The sequence below is a fragment of the Ovis aries genome, chromosome 9 (assembly GCF_016772045.2).
Source record: "Ovis aries strain OAR_USU_Benz2616 breed Rambouillet chromosome 9, ARS-UI_Ramb_v3.0, whole genome shotgun sequence".
NCBI lineage: Eukaryota > Metazoa > Chordata > Mammalia > Artiodactyla > Bovidae > Ovis > Ovis aries.
This window is the reverse complement of record NC_056062.1, coordinates 87,507,845-87,530,863: the sequence shown is the minus strand read 5'-3', so window position 1 is coordinate 87,530,863 and position 23,019 is coordinate 87,507,845. Positions and strand designations below refer to the sequence as shown.

At 36.6% G+C, this 23,019-nt stretch overlaps 1 protein-coding gene across 1 annotated transcript in view; it reads right to left on the bottom strand.

The window, feature by feature from the left end:
• MMP16 (matrix metallopeptidase 16) overlaps positions 1–23,019 on the bottom strand; it is a 388,312-nt gene that overhangs the window by 165,321 nt on the left and 199,972 nt on the right. Inside the window, exon 3 of the mRNA XM_004011852.6 lies at positions 20,396–20,518. Within this exon, the coding sequence (XP_004011901.1) occupies positions 20,396–20,518 (123 nt within the window). The remainder of the gene's footprint in view (positions 1–20,395; positions 20,519–23,019) is intronic.

Genomic DNA, 23,019 nt, shown 5'->3' with positions numbered 1-23,019 from the left:
ATAATTTGACCTATTACACATTGACTTTTTAGAAATTTTCATCACTTCAGCTGAGAAAAGAAATTAGAAAATATCTCTTAGTAAGTAGGGAAGAAACTAATTCTTTCTCTCTATAGCTAGATTTCACTATGCTGGGTCATTAAATTCTCAGCAGTATAGTATTCATCTACCAAGGCTATAAGAGATCTGCAGAATGGTTAACACTGGGGTAGTTATATCAATCATCACTTTGTCTCCTGAACAATAATAGAAAAGCGGCTTTGCTAAATGATCAAACAGGTACAGCAGTTTTAAGCTGAAATAAAAAATTCAATTTCTGTACAGTTATAATTTCTTTTAGGGGCATGCTATTGTGTACACACATTACTTCCAAACAATGTCTTTATGCTCATATTATGAACAGTGAACACAAAGTTATTTCTGTTTTTAAATAAAAGGTCAGTTAACTAGTTTCTGATGTCGACTGTTCTGTTATATATTTAATTATTCATAGTCAAAGCCATGTGAGTGAATAGCTCTTTAATACAAATATCTAACAGTTATATGAATTTATTTAAAGAAGTAACTTGGACACTATTACCTTATTTTTCTTGAGGCTAATAACATATGGGAAAAATTATAATTTTTTTTCTATTTAGCTCTAATCAGATATTTATCTTTTATCACTTATTTTACTATTTTCTAAATAGAACATAAACAAATATATATGTATATATTTTAGTATTTTATATTGTGGTAGTGTAAGTTCATATATCTTTGCAAAAATTAAAGAGCAAATTTCACACGGGTTGTAAATAAGTTTCAGACCATTTCAACCAATAATTTTATACTGATGAATCCATGAGTTTCACTAAGAGGATATCTTAATGCATAGGACAGTATAATATTCAGGTTAATATTATTATTTTATTATTGCATGGAGGCTAAATTATATAAAAATTATGATGTCTCTTTTACAGCTATAACATATACAGGATCTGAAATTTTAAATAGCAAAAATGACTTTGCTATTTTCAACTATTTCGCTGTATGGAAAAATACGCAGGATATAATTTGTGGTGGTAAAATAATACGCAGATTGTATTTCAACTATCTGTAACTATGTCAAGATAATTACAAACATTAGGCAGAAAATTAACCATTTACAAAAAACCACTTAATTGAGCATTTACTGTGAGCCAGGTGAGTATTTCACACCTGTCATAGAAACAAAGGATCTGAGATGAATTTAGAGAAAACTCAGAATGGTAGAGCTAGTTTTTAACCCAAATATCTTGACTCAAGAAGCAATTATATTAAATTCTAATGTAGACTACACAACTAAAACAAGGTTTACACTATCTTCTAATCCATATTATAGACCAGACTTATAATGACTATTTGATGATAAATATCATCTATTATATACAAGGAAAATAAGGAGGCAAATCAAGTGAAATTATTTATTTTTAATGCAGTATAGTTGGCTTACAATGTTGTATCAGTTTCAAGTGGACAGGAATGTGAATCAGTTATACAGATACATATATATAAGCTTTCTTAGAATCTCTTCCCATATAGCCAGATAGACAGTATTGAAAAGAGTTCACTGTGATATACAGCAAGTTATTAGTTATCTATTGTATATATAATAGTAAGTATATCTCAATCCTTATCTCCCAATTTACCCTCCCTCATTTAATCCCTAGGAACCACGTTAGTTTTTTACACCTATGATTGTACTTCTGTATTACAAATAAATCCATTTTTACCTTTTATTTTTTTAATAGATTTCATACATAAGCAATATCATATGATATTTGTCTTTCTCTGACTTACTTCACTCAGTATGACAAAGTTTAGGTCCATCCATTTTCCTGCAAATGACATTCTTTTGTTCTTTTTATGGCTAAGTAATATTCCATTGTATATATGTACCCCTTCTTCTTTATACATTTCTCTGTTGATAGAACTGAGGTTGCTTCCATGTTTTGACTATTGTAAACAGTGTTACAATGAGTACTGGGGTGCATATATCTTTTTGAATTATGGTTTTTCTCAGGGTATATTCCTAGGAATGGGATTGCTGGGTCACATGTTAGTTCTATTTTTACTTTTTTAAGGAACCTCCATATTATCTTCTGATGCTAAATTCTGATGCTGTAAAGAACAATATTGTATAGGAACCTTAAACGTTAGGTCTGTGAATCAAGGTAAATTGGAAGTAGTCAAACAGGAAATGATAAGAGTGAACATCAACATTTTAGGAATCAGTGAACTAAAATGGACTGGAATGGGTGAATTTAACTCAGATGACCATTATATCTACTACTGTGGGCAAGAATCCATTAGAAGAAATGGAATAGCCATCACAGTCAACAAAAGAGTCTGAAATTCAGTACTTGGATGCAATCTCAAAAATGACAGAATGATCTCTATTTGTTTCCAAAGCAAACCATTCAATATCACGGTAATCCAAGTCTATGCCCCAACCAGTAATGCTGAAGAAGCTGAAGCTGAATGGGTCTTTGAAGACCTACAATTCCTTCTAGAACTAACACCCAAAAAAGATGTCCTGTTCAGTATAAGGGACTGGGATGCAGAAGTTGGAATTCAAGAGATACTTGGAATAACAGGCAAATTTGGCTTTGAAGTACAAAATGAAGCAGGGGAAAAGCTAATAGAATGTTGCCAAGAGAATGCACAGGTCATAGCAAACACCCTCTTCCAAGAACACAAGAGAAGACTCTACACATGGACATCACCAGATGGTCAACACCGAAATCAGATTGATTACATTCTCTGCAGCCAAAGATTTAGAAGTTCTATACAGTCAGCAAAAACAAGGCTGGAAGCTGACTGTGGTTCATATCATGAACTCTTTTTTATTTTTTTAAGGAACTTTTTCTTCAATATAAATTTATTTATTTTATGTGGAGATTAATTACTTTACAATATTGTATTGGTTTTGCCATATATCAATCTGAATCCGCCATAGGTATACACCTGTTCCCTGTCCTGAACCCCCCCTCCCACCTCCCTCCCGTACCATCCCTCTGGGTCCTCTCATTGCACCAGCCCCAAGCATCCAGTATCATGCATCGAACCTGGACTGGCGATTCATTTCATATATGATATGATACATGTTTCAGTGCCATTCTCCCAAATCATCCCACCGTCTCCCTCTCCCACAGAGTCCAAAAGCCTGTTCTATACATCTGTGTCTCTTTTGCTGTCTCGCATACAGGGTTATCGTTACCATCTTTCCAAATTCCATATATATGCATTAGTATACTGTATTGGTGTTTTTCTTTCTGGCTTACTTCACTCTGTATAATTGGCTCCAGTTTCATCCACCTCATTAGAACTGATTCAAATGTATTCTTTTTAATGGCTGAGTAATACTCCATTGTGTATATGTACCTCAGCTTTCTTATCCAATCATCTGCTGATGGACATCTAGGTTGCTTCCATGTCCTGGCTATTATAAACAGTGCTGCAGTGAACATTGGGGTACATGTGTCTCTTTCAGTTCTGGTTTCCTCGGTGTGTATGCCCAGCAGTGGGATTGCTGGGTCATAAGGAAGTTCTATTTCCAGTTTTTAAGGAATCTCCACACTGTTCTCCATAGTGGCTGTACTAGTTTGCATTCCCACCAACAGTGTAAGAGGGTTCCCTTTTCTCCACATCCTCTCCAGCATTAATTGCTTGTAGACTTTTGGATCGCAGCCATTCTGACTGGTGTGAAGTGGTAAATCATTGTGGTTTTGATATTCATTTCTCTGATAATGAGTGATGTTGAGCAAATTCAGACCTAAATTGAAGAAAGGAGGGGAAACTGCTAGACCATTCAGATATGACCTAAATCAAATCCCTTAAGATTATACAGTGGAAGTGACAAACAGATTCAAGGTTTTAGATCTGATAGACAGAGTGCCTGAAGAACTATGGACAGAGGTTCATGACATTATACAGGAGACAGGGATCAAGACCATCCCCAAGAAAAAGAAATGCAAAAAGGCAAAATGGTTATCTGAGGAGGCCTTACAAATAGCTGTGAAAAGAAGAGAAGCTAAAGGCAAAGGAGAAAAGGAAAGGTACACCCATCTGAATGTGGAGTTCCAAGATGAGCAAAGAGAGATAAGGAAGCCTTCCTCAGTCATCAATGAAAAGAAATAGCAGAAAACAATAGAATGGGAAAGACTAGAGGTATCGTCAAGAAAATTTGAGATACCAAGGGAACAATTTCATGCAAAGATGGGCACAATAAAGTACAGAAATGGTATGGACCTAACAGAAGCAGAAGATATTAAGAAGAGGTGGCGAAAATACACAGAAGAACTATACAAAAAAGATCTTCATGACCCAGATAATCATGATGGTGTGATCACTAACCTAGAGCCAGACATCCTGGAATGCAAAATCAAGTGGGACTTAGAAAGCACCACTACAAACAAAGCTAGTGGAGGTGATGGAATTCCAGTTGAGCTATTTCAAATCCTGAAGGATGATGCTGTAAAAGTGCTACACTCAGAATGCCAGCGAATTTGGACAACAGCAGTGGCTACAGGACAAGAAAAGGTCAATTTTCATTCCAATCCCAAAGAAAGGCAATGCCAAAGAATGCTCAAACTACTGCACAATTGCACTCATCTCACACACTAGCAAAGTAATGCTCAAAATTCTTCAAGCCAGGATTCAACAGTGCATGAACTGTGAACTTCCAGATGTTCAAGCTGGATTTAGAAAAGGCAGAGGAACCAGAGATCAAATTGCCAACATCCACTGGATCATCAAAAAAGCAAGAGAGTTCCAGAAAACACATACTTCTGCTTTATTGACTAAGCCAAAGCCTTTGACTTTGTAGATCACAACGAATTGCGGAAAATTCTTCAAGAGATGGGACTATCAGACTGTCTTACCTGCCTCCTGAGAAATCTGTATGCAAGTCAAGAAGCAACAGTTAGAACTGGACATGGAACAATGGATTGGTTCCAAATTGGGAAAGGAGTACATCAAGGCTGTATATTGTCACCCTACTTATTTAACTTCTATGCAGAGTACATCATGAGAAATGCTGGGGTGGATGAAGCACAAGCTGGAATCAAGATTGCCAGGAGAAATATCAGTAACCTCAGACATGCAGATGACACCATCCCTATGGCAGAAAGTGAAGAAGAACTAAAGAGCCTCTTGATGAAAGTGAAAGAAGAGAGTGAAAATGTTGGCTTAAAACTCAACATTCAGAAAACTAAGATCAGGGCATCCAGTCCCATCACTTCATGGCAAGTAGATGGGGAAACAATGGAAACAGTGACAGAGTTTATTTTTTTGAGTTCCCAAATCACTGCAGATGGTGACTGCAGCCATGAAATTAAAAGACTCTTGCTCCTTGGAAGAAAAGCTATGACCAGCCTAGAAAGCATATTAAAAGCGGAGACATTACTTTGCCACCAAAGGTTTGCCTAGTCAAAGCTATGGTTTTTCCAGTAGTCATGTGTGGATGTGAGAATTGGACTATAAAGAAAGCTGAGTGTGGAGGAGTTGATGCTTTTGAACTGTGGTGCTGGAGAAGATTCTTGAGAGTTCCTTGGACTGCCAGGAGATCCAACCAGTCCATCCTAAGGGAAGTTAGTCCTGAATATTCACTGGAGGGACTGGTGCTAAAGCTGAAACTCCAATACTTTGGCCTGATGCAAAGAGCTGACTCTTTGGAAGAAAACACTGATGCTGGGAAAGATTTAAGGTGGGAAGAGATGGGGACGACAGAGGATGAGATGGTTGGATGGCATCACCGACTCTGTGGATATGAGTTTGAGTAAACTCCAGGAGTTGGTGATGGACATGGAGGCTTGGTGTGCTGCAGTCCATGGGGTCACTGAGAGTCAGACACGACTGAGTGACTGAACAGAATTGATACTATCCTCCACAGTGGCTGTACTAATTTACATTCCCACCAAAAGCAGAAGAGAGGGGCCATTCCTCCACATCCTCTCCAGCTTGTGTTGTTTATAGAATTCTTGATGATGGCCATTCTGACCAGTGTGAGGTGACACTTCTTTGCAGTTGTGATTTGCATGTCCCTAATAATTAATGATGTTGAGTATGTTTTCATGTCCTCTCTGGCCATCTATATGTTTTCTTTTATAAATGTCTATTTAGATATTCTACCCATTTTCTGATTGGGTTTTTTAATTTAAATTGAGCTTTATGAGCTGTTTTTTATATTTTGGAGATTAATCCCTTTATAGTTGCTTCATTTGCAAAGAGTTTCTCCCAATTTGAGGGTTGTCTTCTCTTTTGTTTATGGTTTCCCTTCCTAATTACCTGATGGCTGATTGGGCACACAGATTAATGTTTTAACTTTGAAAGCTGTCTAATTTTCCTTGCAGTCTTATATTTTCTTTTCACCTTATCAGACTGCAGAAGCAAGCATTTTTATGATTCATTATTTCAAAGAACATACTACATCATGGGTACCGCTTTAGGTGCTAGACATATAACTGTGAATAAGTCTCTGATCTTGTAGATCTTATTTTAGTGATAAGAGATACACAACAAAAATACAAATATATATGGTTATAAATGAGCGGTGAGGAGGTGAGATGAGTAGACGATAAATGGGATATCAGTGACAAAAGGAGCCCCACACGCCTCAGACTGAGTTTCCAGCCAGTTCAGATAATGCAGCTGCTTAGTGAACTGGTGCAAAATGACCGCTCAGGACAGTGACATGAATTGAAAGAGAATTGGCAGGGAATGGGTTATATTCTGTGAAAGCAAACCACTGGAGAGTTTTAAGCAGAGAATATTCTGGTATTATTTCAGTTTACGAAGATCACTTTGTGACCCCATGGTCTGCAGCCTGCCAGGCTCCTCTTTTCATGGAATTTTCCAGGCAAGAGTACTTGAGTGGGTTGCCACTTCCTTCTCCAGGGGCCTTCCCAACCCAGCGATAGAACCCAGGTCTCCTGCATTGCAGGCAAATTCTTTACCATCTGAGCCACCAGGGAAACCTGGGTTATTTTCTGTGAAAGCAAACCACTGGAGGGTTTTAAGCAGAGAAGTATCCTGGTATTATTCCAGTTTACAAAGATCACTACTCCTGCTGAAAAATGATAAGGGGGACAAAATTGGAAGCAGTAAAACATTTCGGAAGTTTAAGCAACAGAAATTAGAGACATGTACTAGAGAGGCTATCATGGAGATATGAAGAGTTAGACCATTTCAGTATACGCTCTGCTGATAAAATTTTAATGGGAATTAGTGTTGGATTGAATGTGTAATGGAGAAACTGCTTTATTTTCAAAAACAGGATAACTTTAAAGAAAATAAATGAAATTGTATTGGTATGATATACATATAAGTATACAGTAGTTCTGAGAAAAATGAAGCAATATAATAAAGAATAATAAATGTGGAGTACAGTTTGGACTTGAAAAACACATCATTATGTTTTTCAAAGCTATGCACTGATGAGTTTCCAAAATGTGCTTAACTACAATATTTGTGATATCATTAAAAAATACAAGACACAAGTATCTTTTCAAATTACAGTTTTCTGCAAATATATGCCCAGGGATGGGATTGCTGGATCATATGGGAGTTTTATATCTTTTTTAAGGAACCTCAGGGCTATTCTCCATAATGATTGTAGCAACTTACATTCCCACTTACACGCACTCCAGTGTTCCTTGCAGCACTATTTACAATAGCCAAGACATGGAAGCAACCTGAATGTCCATCAACAGAGGAGTGGATAATGAAAATGTGATACATGTATACAATGGAATATTACTCAACAGTAACATACAACAAAACAATATCATTTGCAGCAACACAGAGGGACCTGGAGATTATCATGTTAAGTGAAGTCAGACAAAGAAAGATTAACTTCATATGACATCACTTATGTGTGGAATATAATAAAAATTATACAAATAGACTTTTTACAGAACAGAAGTGGACTCACAGACCTCAAAGTCAAACTTGTGTTACCAAGGGGCAAACATGGGGGAAAGTGATAGATCGGGAGTTTGGGATTGACATAAACATGCTACTAAGCATAAAATCTATAACTAAAAGTGACCTACTGTATTATACATGGACGTCTACTCAATATTCTGTGGTGGTCTATGTGGGAAATGAACCTGAAGAAGAATACACACACACACACACACACACACACACATAGTTTCACATTATTGTAAATCTGAAACTAACACATAACTATAAATCAACTCTATTCTAATAAAAAATTATATATATATATGATACATTAGTACACTTCAAAGTTAGAGCTGGAATTCTGAATTAGGTGCACACAAAAAACAATTTAGAAATCTGTATGCCATTAAGAAATGTATCTTGTATTTACTAATAACTGAAATAATTAAGGGTACAGAGAGATCATGTGATATTAAAAGTAAACTAACACTGTTATTCTTGATATTCTAATATATAATGCATAAAATTGCTAATATGTATTTGCAAAAATATGATACAGTAAAATTAAAGAAACATCATATTTGAAAAACAAAGTGATTTAATTTTAAAGTGCTTTATCTTTTTTGGCAGAAATAGAATGGCTATAGTTAACATTTTTTATTTTAATAAGACAATATTTTCAGTTTTTTAATTGTCTACTGGGCATTTTCATGATGCTATCTTAGTGATTCTCTTAAACTTTCAGTTTGGTAAGTTTTGCAAACTTTACCCTATAATCAGATCTTACACAACACTACATAATAAAATTGACCTAAAGCGAAATTTAAGGACATCATTTTTCATCAGAACAATTGATACTTAAGGCAAACTATGTTAACTTATTTTTAAAGTTACTGTTAAAAGTCAGGATTCTCTAGTTTTAACTTCACTGAATCGATACCAATTCATTGAATTAAAAAAAAAAAGTGTACTAATAATGGAGTATTTCTCCTTCCTGCTTTAACAGAGTGATGAATCTTCTCCAAAATTAGAGTACCAGTTTCTCTGTAATATGAAAGTAAGAAAAAAAAGTAAATATTTTGGTGTTTGGTAGTATATACTAGACAGCATATGAAAAAGCAGAGACATTGCTTTGCCAACAAAGGATGTATGTATGTATGTAAGGTCCATCTGGTCAAAGCTATGATTTTTCCAGCAGTCATGTATGTGAGAGCTGGACTATAGAGAAAGCTGAGCGCTGAAGAACTGATGCTTTTGAACTGTGGTGTTGGAGAAGACTCTTGAGAGTCCCTTGGACTGCAAGGAGATCCAACAAGTCCAATATTATATTATATATATCCAATATTATAAATGTATTACAATATAATACATTTATATTATATCCTAAAGGAAATCAGTCCTGAATATTCATTGGAAGGACTAATGCTGAAGCTGAAACTCCAATACTTTGGACATCTGATGCAAAGAACTGACTCATTGGAAAAGACCCTGGTGCTGACAAAGACTGAAGGTGGGAGGAGAAGGGGATGATAGAGGATGAGATGGTTGGATGGCATCATTGCCTCAACGGACATGAGTCTGAGCAAGCTCTAGGAGTTGGTGATGGACAGGGAGGCCTGGCTGCAGTCCATGGGCCGCAAAGAGTTGGACACAACTGAGTGACTGAACTGACTGATAATATACCAAAGGTTTAAAAGAAAACTTAAACTCTGCTTTTACAATCATCAATAGAAATGCAAAAATTTATTCATGATAAGTGAAATATTAAGTTTACCTCACTATTTCTAGGGTAATTTTTTAAAATATGAGAAGTTGACATTTAAAAAACAGTAACTTTGGGGAGAAAGACTTACTAACATAACTGTACCAAAACTATAGGAATTATTTTTCTTTATTGGTTCTGTAAAATGAATTATTGTGAAATGTAAAATTATCATACATTTGTTCATTTAAACAGAAGTTACAGGAAATGTGAAACAAGGACATTGGCAAAGGTTTCATCACTTTCAAATAAACTGTAGGTACTCAGGAGACAGTAAATATTATCCAATGCCTAAAATTACCTTGTAAAGTCAGGATTCTCTAGTTTTAATATACTGGATGCATACCGATTCTCTAATGTAATTTTATATACTGATAATGATTATCCTCCATAAAGTTATGATATAGTGATAAATCTTTTTAAGATTTTGAGTATTGTTTATCTCATTTCAATATAAGAAAAAACTTGAATACTTTGACATTTAGATAAGATTCAGAGGGTATATGATATACTTACGTCAAGATATTTTGGTATGACCAAGTTGAAATAGCTTTTTTACTCAATTTAGTAGAGAAAAATAGTTGTTCAGAAAAGCATAGTATCATTTTATTAAAAATGACTGCTGTCTATGTTGTCTCTAAGAGTCAGACACAACCGAGCAACTTCACTTTCACTTTTCACTTTGAAGCATTGGAGAAGGAAATGGCAACCCACTCCAGTGTTCTTGCCTGGAGAATCCCAGGGACAGGGGAGCCTGGTGGGCTGCGGTCTATCAGATCGCACAGAATCGGACACGACTGAAGCAACTTAGCAGCAGCAGCAGCAGCAATTAAATGGAATTTATTATACCCGGGAAAATAGACAACTGGTAAGAATATAAAAGAGTAAAAATAATAAAGTACATATTTAAATTATCAGCAGATCCTTATCCAGAATGTATCGAAATATTCTATCAGAGGACAACTAAATAGATTAATTTACATTTATACATATTATACTTGTATAGTTGATGTGGCTTTATTTTGTTTTTTTAAATACAAGAAATGATCAGAGTAGAGATTGACTATAGAGTCCCTCTAGGAAAGCTGATGTTAAATATTTGACTCTTTCCAAAGATGCTAGTTTTCCATGTAGGGCATTTGTTGTCGCTAGGGCATGTCTGACTCTTAGCAACCCCATGGACTACATGGGTCTTATTTTAATAGTGGATACACATGTTGGTCAATAGGATAATCAAGTTCAGTGAGCTCACTGGGTTGAGAGAGAATGATAAATGTTTCCAGAGAGGAACTTTCTTTAGCAATTTCTAGGTTTCTTTTCTGTGTATGTATTGGTAAAGTAAAGTAATAACTTCTAGTGTTGTAACCTCAGTAGTCACAGAAGCATGAATTTGAAAGCAAGGTTAGCTAAAGGAAGAATTTATTAGGGAAATCTATACAGTTAATATAACATAGTACTATCATCAATTAATAAAACTTCTCATTAATTTTAAATAGACTTATCTGGCAGTTGATACCAATCCCATCGGCCATTTATTACATAAAATATTTTGGAGTTTATATTTTATAGAGAAAAGGAATTTAGGCTAAATATATTTTATATAATACTCAGTAAACCTGGGAAATAGAGATCTATGTGATAAAGGTAGGACTCATTCAGTTCAGTTCAGTTCAGTCGCTCAGTCGTGTCTGACTCTGCGACCCCATGAATTGCAGCACGCCAGGCCTCCCTGTCCATCACCATCTCCCGGAGTTCACCCAAACTCATGTCCATCGAGTCAGTGATGCCATCCAGCCATCTCATCCTCGGTCATCCCCTTCTCCTCCTGCCCCCAATCCCTCCCAGCATCACAGTCTTTTCCAATGAGTCAACTCTTCTCATGAGGTGGCCAAAGTATTGGAGTTTCATAAAGTCCTATTAATATTTTGGAGAAAGTTTAAACAAAGTCTACTAAGAATTCATTAATTTATTCAACAACTATTTATTGAGAAGAAATTCTATTATGTAGCATAAACCGGGTATGTTCCCTGATGAACTGAAGCTCCTGTATGGCCTTGAAGTAACATTCGATACACTGTTTTACAACTGCTCACTTTCATACCTGTCTCCCATACTAGACTACATTGTCCACAGGAGCAGGGCCTTTGCCTAACTCATCTGTCTACCGACAGTTAAAATGCTGTTCAATAATCATTTACTGAATGAGAGACACCTAATTATCCAAAAAGCAAAGTTTGCCAAAAGAAAATTGACCATAAAGATTCAAGTAATAGATGAAGGGCCACCAGTACTTCTATTTATAACCAGCATGCATATTATGCATCAGCCGAAGTAATATATACCTCAAAGAACACATACATGGTACGACTCAGAAGTTCCCATTTCTAGGCATCAAACCCTGAAGGCATTAAAGTGGAAGGCACAAGGGCCTAGACATTCCCTTTAAATAGACAGATTATAGAAAGCTCCTTCCAAGCCCACATTTTAAATATAGGAAGACATCTTAAAGTTATGTAATCAAACTTTCCAACCATTCCACACATGTTCCCTAACTTCCCCGACAAGTGAATACATTTCCTGGTTTACATGTTTCCAGTGATGGGACAGACTTTTAGGATAGATGGTTTAATTTTCCAATAGCTCAAAATATTAGAGCTTTTGGAAAGCCTTTAAATATTTGAGAATAACAAGAAATTTCTTCCATAAATACTCCTTCCGCCATGTTGAGAATCCTTGGCTCTAATCTTAAGCTCTTCCTCATGCAAACTGTACTCAAGGTCTCTTAACATTTTGATTTCTCTTTATAGGTGTACATTCATTTGCCAAGAAGCAGCTAAAATGTGGTGGCACAAGGCAAAAAGGACACATGTGATAAGACATGGGCAGCAAAGCAAAGGAAAAAATTAGCATCTCTACTTTTTTAACACTTTGATTTCTATAGCTCCTATCTGGACACTCCTGCTTTTTTATTGTTTGAGCCACATTATACTGTTGGCTCATAATGAGCTTTCCATCAAATAAAACCTAGATTCAACTACCCTGACTCCAACTTTTATCTTTATTCTCTAATGGCACATTCAGCAATCTTTTTCATGAATAATTACTCTTTGAGCTCTAGTGTCATATTTTGTATTTACTTTCCTAAATAAAAAGTAGTAGCAAATGATGTTACCTATCATACACAAGGCAACGTCTTAACACCTAACATATATTAAAAGACAATATGCCTTAGCTCTCACTGTCAACTTTCTCTTATCCTATCATCATATTCTCAACAAATTCTGGGATTTGTCTGGTACATTAAAGGAGTAAATATACTAATCAGAATTTATCAAGCACTAATTATATTTTGAGCACTGTGCTTTTTTTTTTCTTCCCCCTACTATCTGACTTGTCTCCCAAGCTTTATGAGGCAGGTACTGTTATAATACTCTTTTTTTCACGCAAGGGAAATGAGACTTAGGAAGGATGAGTAACTTGATCCTGACTTCACAGAGAGCGAGGATCAAAGCAAGGATTCAAATTCAGATCATTCTTACTCCAAAACTCTTAATCACATGATGTGCATATCAATAATAGAACAGTTCAAAAATAATCTGAAAGTTTATAGGGATAAACACCTAATTATTTGAAAGTTCAAAACTGAGACAACTGTCAGTATAGGGACTGAACAGAAATAGAATTATGATCAGTTCTAACCATAACCATTCTCAACAGTCTCCCTCTTCTTTTTAAAATGAATGGTATAGTTTGCACCTAATGATATATGGAGACTAAACAGGGTATGCCATCAAAAGTTTGGAAGTCAGGTCAGAAGAGGAATAATATCTGAAATGAAAAGAGTAAATGGCAATATACATAGCTGAGTGAACTTTATAGGTCTAAAATTTATAATAAACTTTAATCCAACTAGTATTTATTGATTTTTATATGGTATGAAGACTAATTTCATTGTTTTTCATACAAATAATTATCTCAGAATAACTTAATAAGTAAAATGGCCCATCATTTCTCCACTGATCTATACATTCTACTCTGGCAAAAATCATTTTTTTAAATATAGGAATCAATCTATTCCTGTGATCTCTTCGCTGTTGGACTATTTGTCTATCTCTCTGTGCTAATATCACATATGGCCTTAATTAGTATTGATTTAAGAAAGTCTTCATATCTAGTAAATGGGAACATTTTGATTAATATTGGATCTTCACTAATAATCAGATATTTTCTGGTCAGTTTGTTAAATTTACATAAAAATATTATTGGGAATTTTGCTAAAATTGTGCTCAATTTATGAAAAATTTGAACATTTATTATACTGAGCCTTTCTATTAAGAGCAAACTATGTTTTGCTCTAATTTATTTTTTGTCCTCTTATGTCATTTAGTGCAAGTTCCTAACTTTCTTCTTAAAGGGTTTACACGCCTTTTGTGAATTTATTTTTTGTTCTTTTTTGGCAGTTTGTAATTCCCAACCTCACAATGAGGAGAAAAAAAAATAAACAAAAAAAAACGCTGAACAAACAGAAAATAATTCTTAGCTGCATCAGAGAATTGCAGTTACAGAGCAAACTGTCACCACCAAAACTGGAGAGGCAGAAGACTACAGAGAATCTGAAGCAAAAGTCCCTGAGGCATTTTACTGTATATAAGAAAAAATTAAAAGGCTAAGATAAATTCCGGTAATACAATTCCCAAAAGTCATACCACCTTAAAAAGCAGATTTAATCACAGGGTTATAGACTGCTTCCCCACCCTAATACCTCGTACTGCATCAGTGAGGCTCAGTATAATACCAGTGGATTATAAATGAGAAAGCTGCAAAACACAAAGTCTATTTAAGTGTTTCTAGAGAAAGGACAAGATGGCAGAAGAGCAGGTGCACTCAGAGTACAGTCTCTCTCCATGGATGCATCAGGAAGACATCCACATATGCAGAAGTTCTCACAGAGCACCAGCTGAGAGCTGGTAGAGCCCCTGATCCCTGGAAAGCAATATAGGGACCCAGGCACAAATCAGTAGGTTGACGGGAAGGAGGGAGAAGGAAGAGGAGAGTGAATAGGACCTGACCTGCACCCCGGAGTCGGGAGCAGAGGCAAGGGAGAGAGCCCCACATCCGGTCAATTGATCGGGACAGAAGAGACGCATTTGAGCAAACTCCTGTGGATGGTACATATACAGAGAGGGGGGTGAAACCACTGCTGAGCTCCAGGCGCAGAGCGACAAAGGAAGGGGTCTGAAAACCTTTCCATCAGCTGTCTGACAGACTAAATTCACACAATCAGCTAGATGGACTCTATAGCGTGAAGCAGCTGATCTGTGACCGTCCAAATGAAGTGAGAAACACACAGAACAATCTGTGCCAGGGCCGATGTACCTTGGACAGGGATGCAAGTCTTAGTGTACACAGTGGCTGGGAGCTGGATCGTGGGGCTTGGAGAGCAATCTCAGTGCGACGACTGACGATGACTGCAGGGAGACAACTCAAGGAGACAGGAGAGAGGAAATCCATGGTGGAGAATGCCTTTGGAAGAAATCCTGGAGACCATGGGAGCAGGGTGCTATTGCTGAGTCATGTGCAAGGGGTACAGCCTTCACTGTAGCTTCCCTCCCCTCACATGCCTGCACTGGCAATTGAGCACTAGAGAAGGACCCCAGCCAGGGGTCTTTGAGCATCTGCTGGGCCAAGCAATGGAGAAGGACCAGACAGGAAGGCACTTTGGGTGCCAGCTGCCAGAGGCTAGAAAAGAATCCTAATAGAGCCATATCTCCCATGCCCATGACCACTGGCTTCTCTACACACCTGGCACCACCAAGGCTCCTGCAATCAAAGCAGCTGTACCACCTCCATGCCCGGTCCTCACTGAAGCAGACCCAAGTCCTTTAGGGCATCCTTGGGAGCAAACCCCTGTGGGTGATACACATGCAGAGATGGGAATAAAACCACCACTGAGCTCCAGGGGCAGAGCGACAAAGGAAGAGGTTTGCAAACCTTGCCATCAGCTGTCTAAGCTACAGATTAAATTCACACAATCAACTAGACAGACTGTCTGTAGAATATATCAAAGGACAGTGAGTATTTCCACAAAAGAAAACACTCTAGCTCTGGCAACTGGGGTCACTGGAGAAAATCAAATGCAGGAGAAGGGCCAGATAGAGTCTGAGCTGTCCCCGCATCAGGTCCAGGGACCAGGCCTCCCCAGCACTGCAGGGTCTCCTAGGGAGGCAGAAGTGAGCTGTGGCTCACAGTGGGAGAAAGGACTCTGAGAGCTGAGACCCGAGACAAAACATTTATTTTTATTCTCATGTTTTCACTTGCTCTGCAATTCATTCCGGAATTTTTTTTCTCTTTATTCTTTCTTTGTTGTTGTGGTTGCTGGTTAAAACAACAAAGTCTGGATGACAATACATCTGTTTACAACATAGTCAACCAAATATTGTAAGCCCACTGTTGAGGCCCTACCACTCAGGAAAACAACCACCACAACAAAAAGATTCCTTTCCAAATATTACTGCTCACTGACAGTGCATCTGGTAACCCAAGAGCTGTGATGGAGATATACAAGATTCATGTTGGTTTCATGACTACTAACATGATATCCATTATACAGCCCTTGGATTAGGAAGTGATTTTAACTTTAAAATCTTAATATTTAAGAAATACATTTTGTAAGGCTATAGCTGCCATAGATAGTGATTCCTCTGATGAATTTGAGTAAACTGAAAATCTTTTAGACAGAATTCACCATTCGTTATGCCTTTAAGAACATTTACGATTCATGGAAAGAGATAAAATATCAATATTCATAGGAGTTTAGAAAAAATTTATTCTGATCTTCATGAATGATTTCAAGTGGTTCAAGACTTCAGTGGAAGAAATAACTTCAGACGTGGCAGAAATAACATGACAATTAACAGCAAACATGAGCTTAAAGATATGACTGAATTGTTACAACCCCATGATAAGACTTTAAATGATGAGAAGTTGATTCTTACTGATGAGGAAAGAGAGTGTTTCTTGAAATGGAATTCACTCTTGGTGAAGATGCCATGAAGATTGTTGGAATAACAGAAAAGAGATTCAGAATATGATGTAAATTTGGTTGCTAAAACAGTGGCAGAGTTTGAGAGAATTGACTCCAGTTTTGCAAGAAGTGCTCCTGTGGGTAAATTGCTATTAAACAGCACTGTATGTTACAGAGAAGTCACCCATAAGGGAAGAGTTAATCAGTGGAGCAAGATTCATTATTGTCTTCTTTTAAAAAATTGCCTCAGACCATGACTTTCACCAACTACCACCCTGATCACTCAACAGTTATCAACAACTGAAGGTTAGCAAGTTTTAATCAATCAAGTATTTTTAAGTAAGGCATGCACATGGTGCTTTGGACATAATGCAATTGGACATTTAATAGGCTGTAGTTATAAGTATAACTTCTATACTTATACATACTGATAAACCAAAAAAATCATGACATTTATTTTATTTGCTATTTCTGCTTGATTGATATATTCACTTTACTGTGCTGGTCTAGGACTGAACCCAGAATATTTCCAAGGGATGCCTGTAATGGCAAATTATTCTGAAGTTTATGTGGGAAGGTAAGAGATGCTGAAAACACAACAAAATACTGAAGAATATATTGAACCACTATGTACTACATCTGAAACTAATATAATATTGTAAATTGACTATATTTCTATAAAATAAATAAAGATTTAAAACATTAAAAAAATCAGAAAATTGACAGCATCTGATATTAAGACTATAGTAATCCAGAAATGTAATATTGCTGTATGAGTAGACACATGATTCAATGAAGCAGAATAAAGAGCCCAGAAATTTACCTACACACATAGGGAACTGACCTTTGATAAAAGATCAAAGGATAAAAGAGAAAGGATAGTCTTTCTAACCAATAGTGCTAGAAAAACTGAAAAGTCATAGGCAAGAAAATTGAATTCTAGATAACTGACTTTACACCTTTCACAAAAACAAAGCTCAAAAATGGATCATAATCTTAAATATAAATGTGAAATTATTAAAATTTTAAAAGATATCATTGGAGAAATTCTAAGTGACCATTGGTTTGGATTCTTTTTTTTTTTTTTTATAAAACACCAAAAGCACAATATACAAAAGAGAATAATTGATAAGTTAAAACTAATTAAAATTAAAACTTCTACAAAATACACTGAAAAGACAATGGGATGTCAAGCCACAGACTAAGACAACAAATTAAAAACATATCTGGTAAAAGATTTGTGTTCCAAAATATACATAGAACCCTTAAAATAGTGACTCAAAAGTTGATCAAAAGATCTAAACATTCATCTCACAGAAGATGATGTTCAGAAGACAAAAAGGTAAAATATGAAAATATGCTTAGCTTCACAATTCATTAGAGAATTGCAAGTTAAAAAATTGAGTAACCACTTTAGAATCCAGAATACTGGCAAGACTAAATCTTGACAAAATTGTAGAGTAACAGTAACTTTCATTCATTACTGGTAGTAATGGAAAATGGAATAGCCACTTTGAAGATAGTTTGGTAATTACTTTAAAAAGCTAATGTAGTCTTACCTTATGAGCAGCAAAATTTCACTCCCAGGTATTTAGAAAAATAAGTTGAAAGCTAAAGCCCACACAAAAACCATAATGTGTGTTTATATCAGCCTTACTAATAATTGCCAAAAACTGGAAGCAACCAAGAAGTCTTCAACAGATGAACCGGTAAGCAAGCTGTGATACACCCATACAATGGAATATTACTCAGGAACACAATAAAAAGAAATGAGCTATCAGGTCATGAAAAGACAGAGGAAACTTCAAGGCATATTTTTAGTGAACAAAGGTAGTCTGAAAAGGCATAGCTGAAATGGCTCTGGCTGGTGTTTCCAACTCTATGACATTCTAGGAAAGGCAAAGACTATAAAGCTATTAAAACCACTCAGTAGTTTCCAGAGAAGAGGCATGAGTAGGTGCAACAGAGGATTTTCAGGGCAGTGAAACTCTTCTGCATGATATTGTAATGCTATGGGACTTCCCCAGTGGCTCAGTGGTAAAGAATCTCCCTGCAATGCAAGAGACACGGGTTTGATCTCTGGGCTGGGAAGATCCCCGGGAGGAGGGCACAGCAACCCACTCCAGTATTCTAGCCTGGAGAATCCCATGGACTGAGGAGCCTGGTGGGCTACAGTTTAGGCATAGCAAAGAGTCGGGTAGGACTGAAGCGATGGAGCATGCACGCACGCAGGCACTGTAACGCTATGTGATATGCATTTCTCGGAATCTGTAAAACTTTGACACGAAGAGTGAACTCTGGTGCAAACTATTGATTTTAGTCAGTAATATAGCAATACTGACTCAACAATTGTAACAAACACCTAATAAGGGAGAAACTGTGTGAGTGTATAGAAGTGGAGGGCGGGGTGAGAATAACTGTATTATCTGCTCAACTTTTCCATAAACCTAAAATGGCCCTAAAATTAAAATCTATTTTTTTTAAACCTGGATATACTTTTATTATTTCTAAAAAATTATCTAGCATTTATTCTGGGTGTTCTGTTAGAAAGTAATACAACTATGACTAAAGATAGTTTTATTTCTTTAAAAATCCTTACATTTTTATTCTATTTTATTACCTTATAACTAGAAGTAGCTGTGCAATGTTGTTGGAAGTGGGGTAGAAGAGCAAGTACTTTGTTGTTTTCCTTAACTGTATTTTTCCCAACACCTTACTTTATAGTGTTCACATTTATATGTGGAATACATAAGGCAGCTGTGATTTTTGTTTTTGTAGATGCCACCTCTGATTAAGTACCTTCTTTGCTTTAATTCCAAGTTATCATAAATGGAATTAAATTTTCTTGAACACATTTCTGAATCTATTAAGGTGATCATATAGAGAATTTCCTTTAATACTCCATATTACTTTTAAGACAGAAGGGAGACCAGCCCTGGATTACTAAGCTAGGTTAAATGACCATGGCCTCCTGTTTATATTTCTCTGGCATCCTGTTTCTTCCCTTTCAAAACAGGCATCACATTCATATGGCTGTTCAAATTCTCCATATGACTGTAATACCATGAGGAAAGATGAAGTCTCTATGCTTTATTTATTAGAACCTAGCAGTGTTCTTTGTCCAAACTGGGACTCAATAAAATGTTTTTCAATTAATTAGTGCATAAATATGAACATCTCTACCAGCAGCCAACTGCCACTCCAGATTGGAAGATACTCTCATCCCTTGGGCATCGTTCGTTGCAGACAAGAACGGAAGATACATTGCACTGTTGCCAAAAATAGAGAAATGTCTGCACTAATACTAAAAGTTAATTAATAATTCAAAGACATATTGTTTACATTGCAATTATTTATATACTTTGATAATGTTTTTGATTATGAATACTTGTTAAACAATGTTGTGTATTAGAATACCCATTTGAAAATTTCTCAGAATATTAGAATTCGCTAAAGAAGCTGGAAGATCGAGTTTACAGAAGTATTTCAAGAAACGCCTGTGTACTGGGCCCCCCAATGGACAACTTATTTTCTTAATTGCAATTTTTGGTTACTTATGTTACCAGAACATCACTATATGCTACCATGGAGTCAATGTGTGTAAGATCCCCCAAACAAAATGTCAAATTGTTGTAAAAAAATGAGTTTAAAAAAAAACAATAAATCATCCTTAGCTAGTTTACCTGTAAGTGATGTGCTTGTGTTGCCACTTCTGGCCCGTTAATGCATACCGCTTCCGACGAATATTAAATCTGGAGCTACCTCTGGTCTGGTCAGGCACACCACATCGAGGCCTCTTCATCCAGCTGCAAAAAGCAACATTTTCCAGTTATTACCCAACAAATCTAAATACTAATTTCCAAAAGAAGTCCAATGAGAAGTTATGACAGTGATAATAAAACTGGGAAAAAAAATTAATAAAGGAAATTTTATTTAAAAATATATGTTTGGGAACGCATGTACACCCATGGTGGATTCATGTCAATGTATGGCAAAACCAATAGAGTATTGTAAAGTAAAATAAAGTAAAAATAAAAATTAAAATATATATATATAGAGAGAGATTTATAAAAAAGGAAATTTTGTCAGTTTTATTGCATTTGAATCTAAGAAAAAAGTATATGTTTTTTCCTGAATGATCAAGAATCACTAGTTTATAACTCATATCCTTTAGATAATTTTTCTAACTCATTTTGAGCTAAATGAAGTGTAGGTATTCTGAGGCTTCTAACTAGAATCTGCTGTTAACAAGAAATGTGATTTTGGGCAACTCTCATTCATAAAATGAGACTTTTTACAATAAATTATAACTAAAGCCTCTTATAGCTTTATGTTCAATATTCAATAGTTTTAAAAATCTATTACATGGCCTTAAATTCCAGGACTCAATGAGATATGCAGATGACACCACCCTTATGGCAGAAAGTGAAGAAGAATTAAAGAGCCTCTTGATGAAAGTGAAAGAGGAGAATGAAAAAGTTGGCTTAAATCTCAACTTTCAGAAAACTAAGATCATGACATTCGGTCCCATCAATTCATAGCAAATAGATGGGGAAACAATGGAAATAGTGACTGACTTTACTTGGGGGGACTCCAAAATCACTGTAGATGGTGACTGCAACCACGAAATTAAAAGACACTTTCTCCTTGGAAGAAAAGCTATGACCAACCTAGACAGCATATTAAAAAGCAGAGACTACTCTGCCAACAAAAGTCCATCTAGTCAAGGCTATGGTTTTTCCAGTGGTCATGTATGGATGTGAGAGTTGGACTATAAAGAAAGCAAAGCACTGAAGAATTGATGATTTTGAGCTGGGGTGTTGGAAAAGACTCTTGAGAGTACCTTGGACAGCAAAGAGATCCAACCAGTCCATCCTAAAGAAAATCAGTCCTGAATATTCACTGGAAGGACTGATGTTGAAGCTGAAACTCCAATACTTTGGCCACCTGATACAAAGAACTGACTCGATGGAAAAGACCCTAATGCTGGGAAAGATTGAAGGCTGGAGGAGAAGGGGACAACAGAGGATGAGATGGTTGGATGGCATCACCAATTCAATAGACATGAGTTTGAGCAAGCTCCAGGAGTTGGTGCTGGACAGGGATGTCTGGTGTGCTGCAGTTCATGAGGTTGCAATGAGTTGGATATGACTGAATGACTGAACTGAACAAGGAGATATATGCTATACTTTTCTAGCTTACACATAAGGAAATTATTTTAAAAAGGCAAATAACATTTGCATTTTTCCATTTTTTTCTTCTTTTCAGTTTAAGCATTTTGTAAATAACAGCCATTCTCTCTGAATTCTTCATAATAACCAAATTTAATGCTTAAGAATTTTTTTCTGAATGTGCGGTTTCAGTTCAGTTCAGTTCAGTCGTTCAGTCATGTCCGACTCTTTGCGACCCCATGAATTGCAGCATGCCAGGCCTCCCTGCCTATCACCATCTCCCAGAGTTCACTCAAACTCACGTCCATCAAGTTGGTGATGCCATCCAGCCATCTCATCCTCTGTTGTCCCCTTTTTCCTCCTGCCCCCAATCCCTCCCAGCATCAGAGTCTTTTCCAATGAGTCAACTCTTCGCATGAGGTGGCCAAAGTACTGGAGTTTCAGCTTTAGCATCATTCCTTCCAAAGAACACCCAGTACTGATCTCCTGTAGAATGGACTGATTGGATCTCCTTGCAGTCCAAGGGACTCTCATGGGTCTTCTCCAACACCACAGTTCAAAAGCATCAATCCTTCGGCACTCAGCCTTCTTCACAGTCCAACTCTCGCATCCATACGTGACTACTGGAAAAACCATAGCCTTAACTAAACGGACCTTTGTTGGCAAAGTAATGTCTCTGCTTTTGAATATGCTGTCTAGGTTGGTCATAACTTTTTTTCCAAGGAGGAAGCATCTTTTAATTTCATGGCTGCAGTCACCATCTGCCGTGATTTGGGAGCCCCAAAAAATAAAGTCTGACACTGTTTCCACTGTTTCCCCATCTATTTCCCATGAAGTGATGGGACCAGAGGCCATGATCTTAGTTTTCTGAATGTTGAGCTTTAAGCCAACTTTTTCACTCTCCTCTTTCACCCTCATCAAGAGGCTTTTAGTTCCTCTTCACTTTCTGCCATAAGGGTGGTGTCATCTGCATATCTGAGATTATTGATATTTCTCCCAGCAATCTTGATTCCAGCTTGTGCTTCTTCCAGCCCAGGGTTTCTCATGATGTACTCTGCATATAAGTTAAATAAGCAGGGTAACATTATACAACCTTGACATACTCCTTTTCCTATTTGGAACCAGTCTGTTATTCC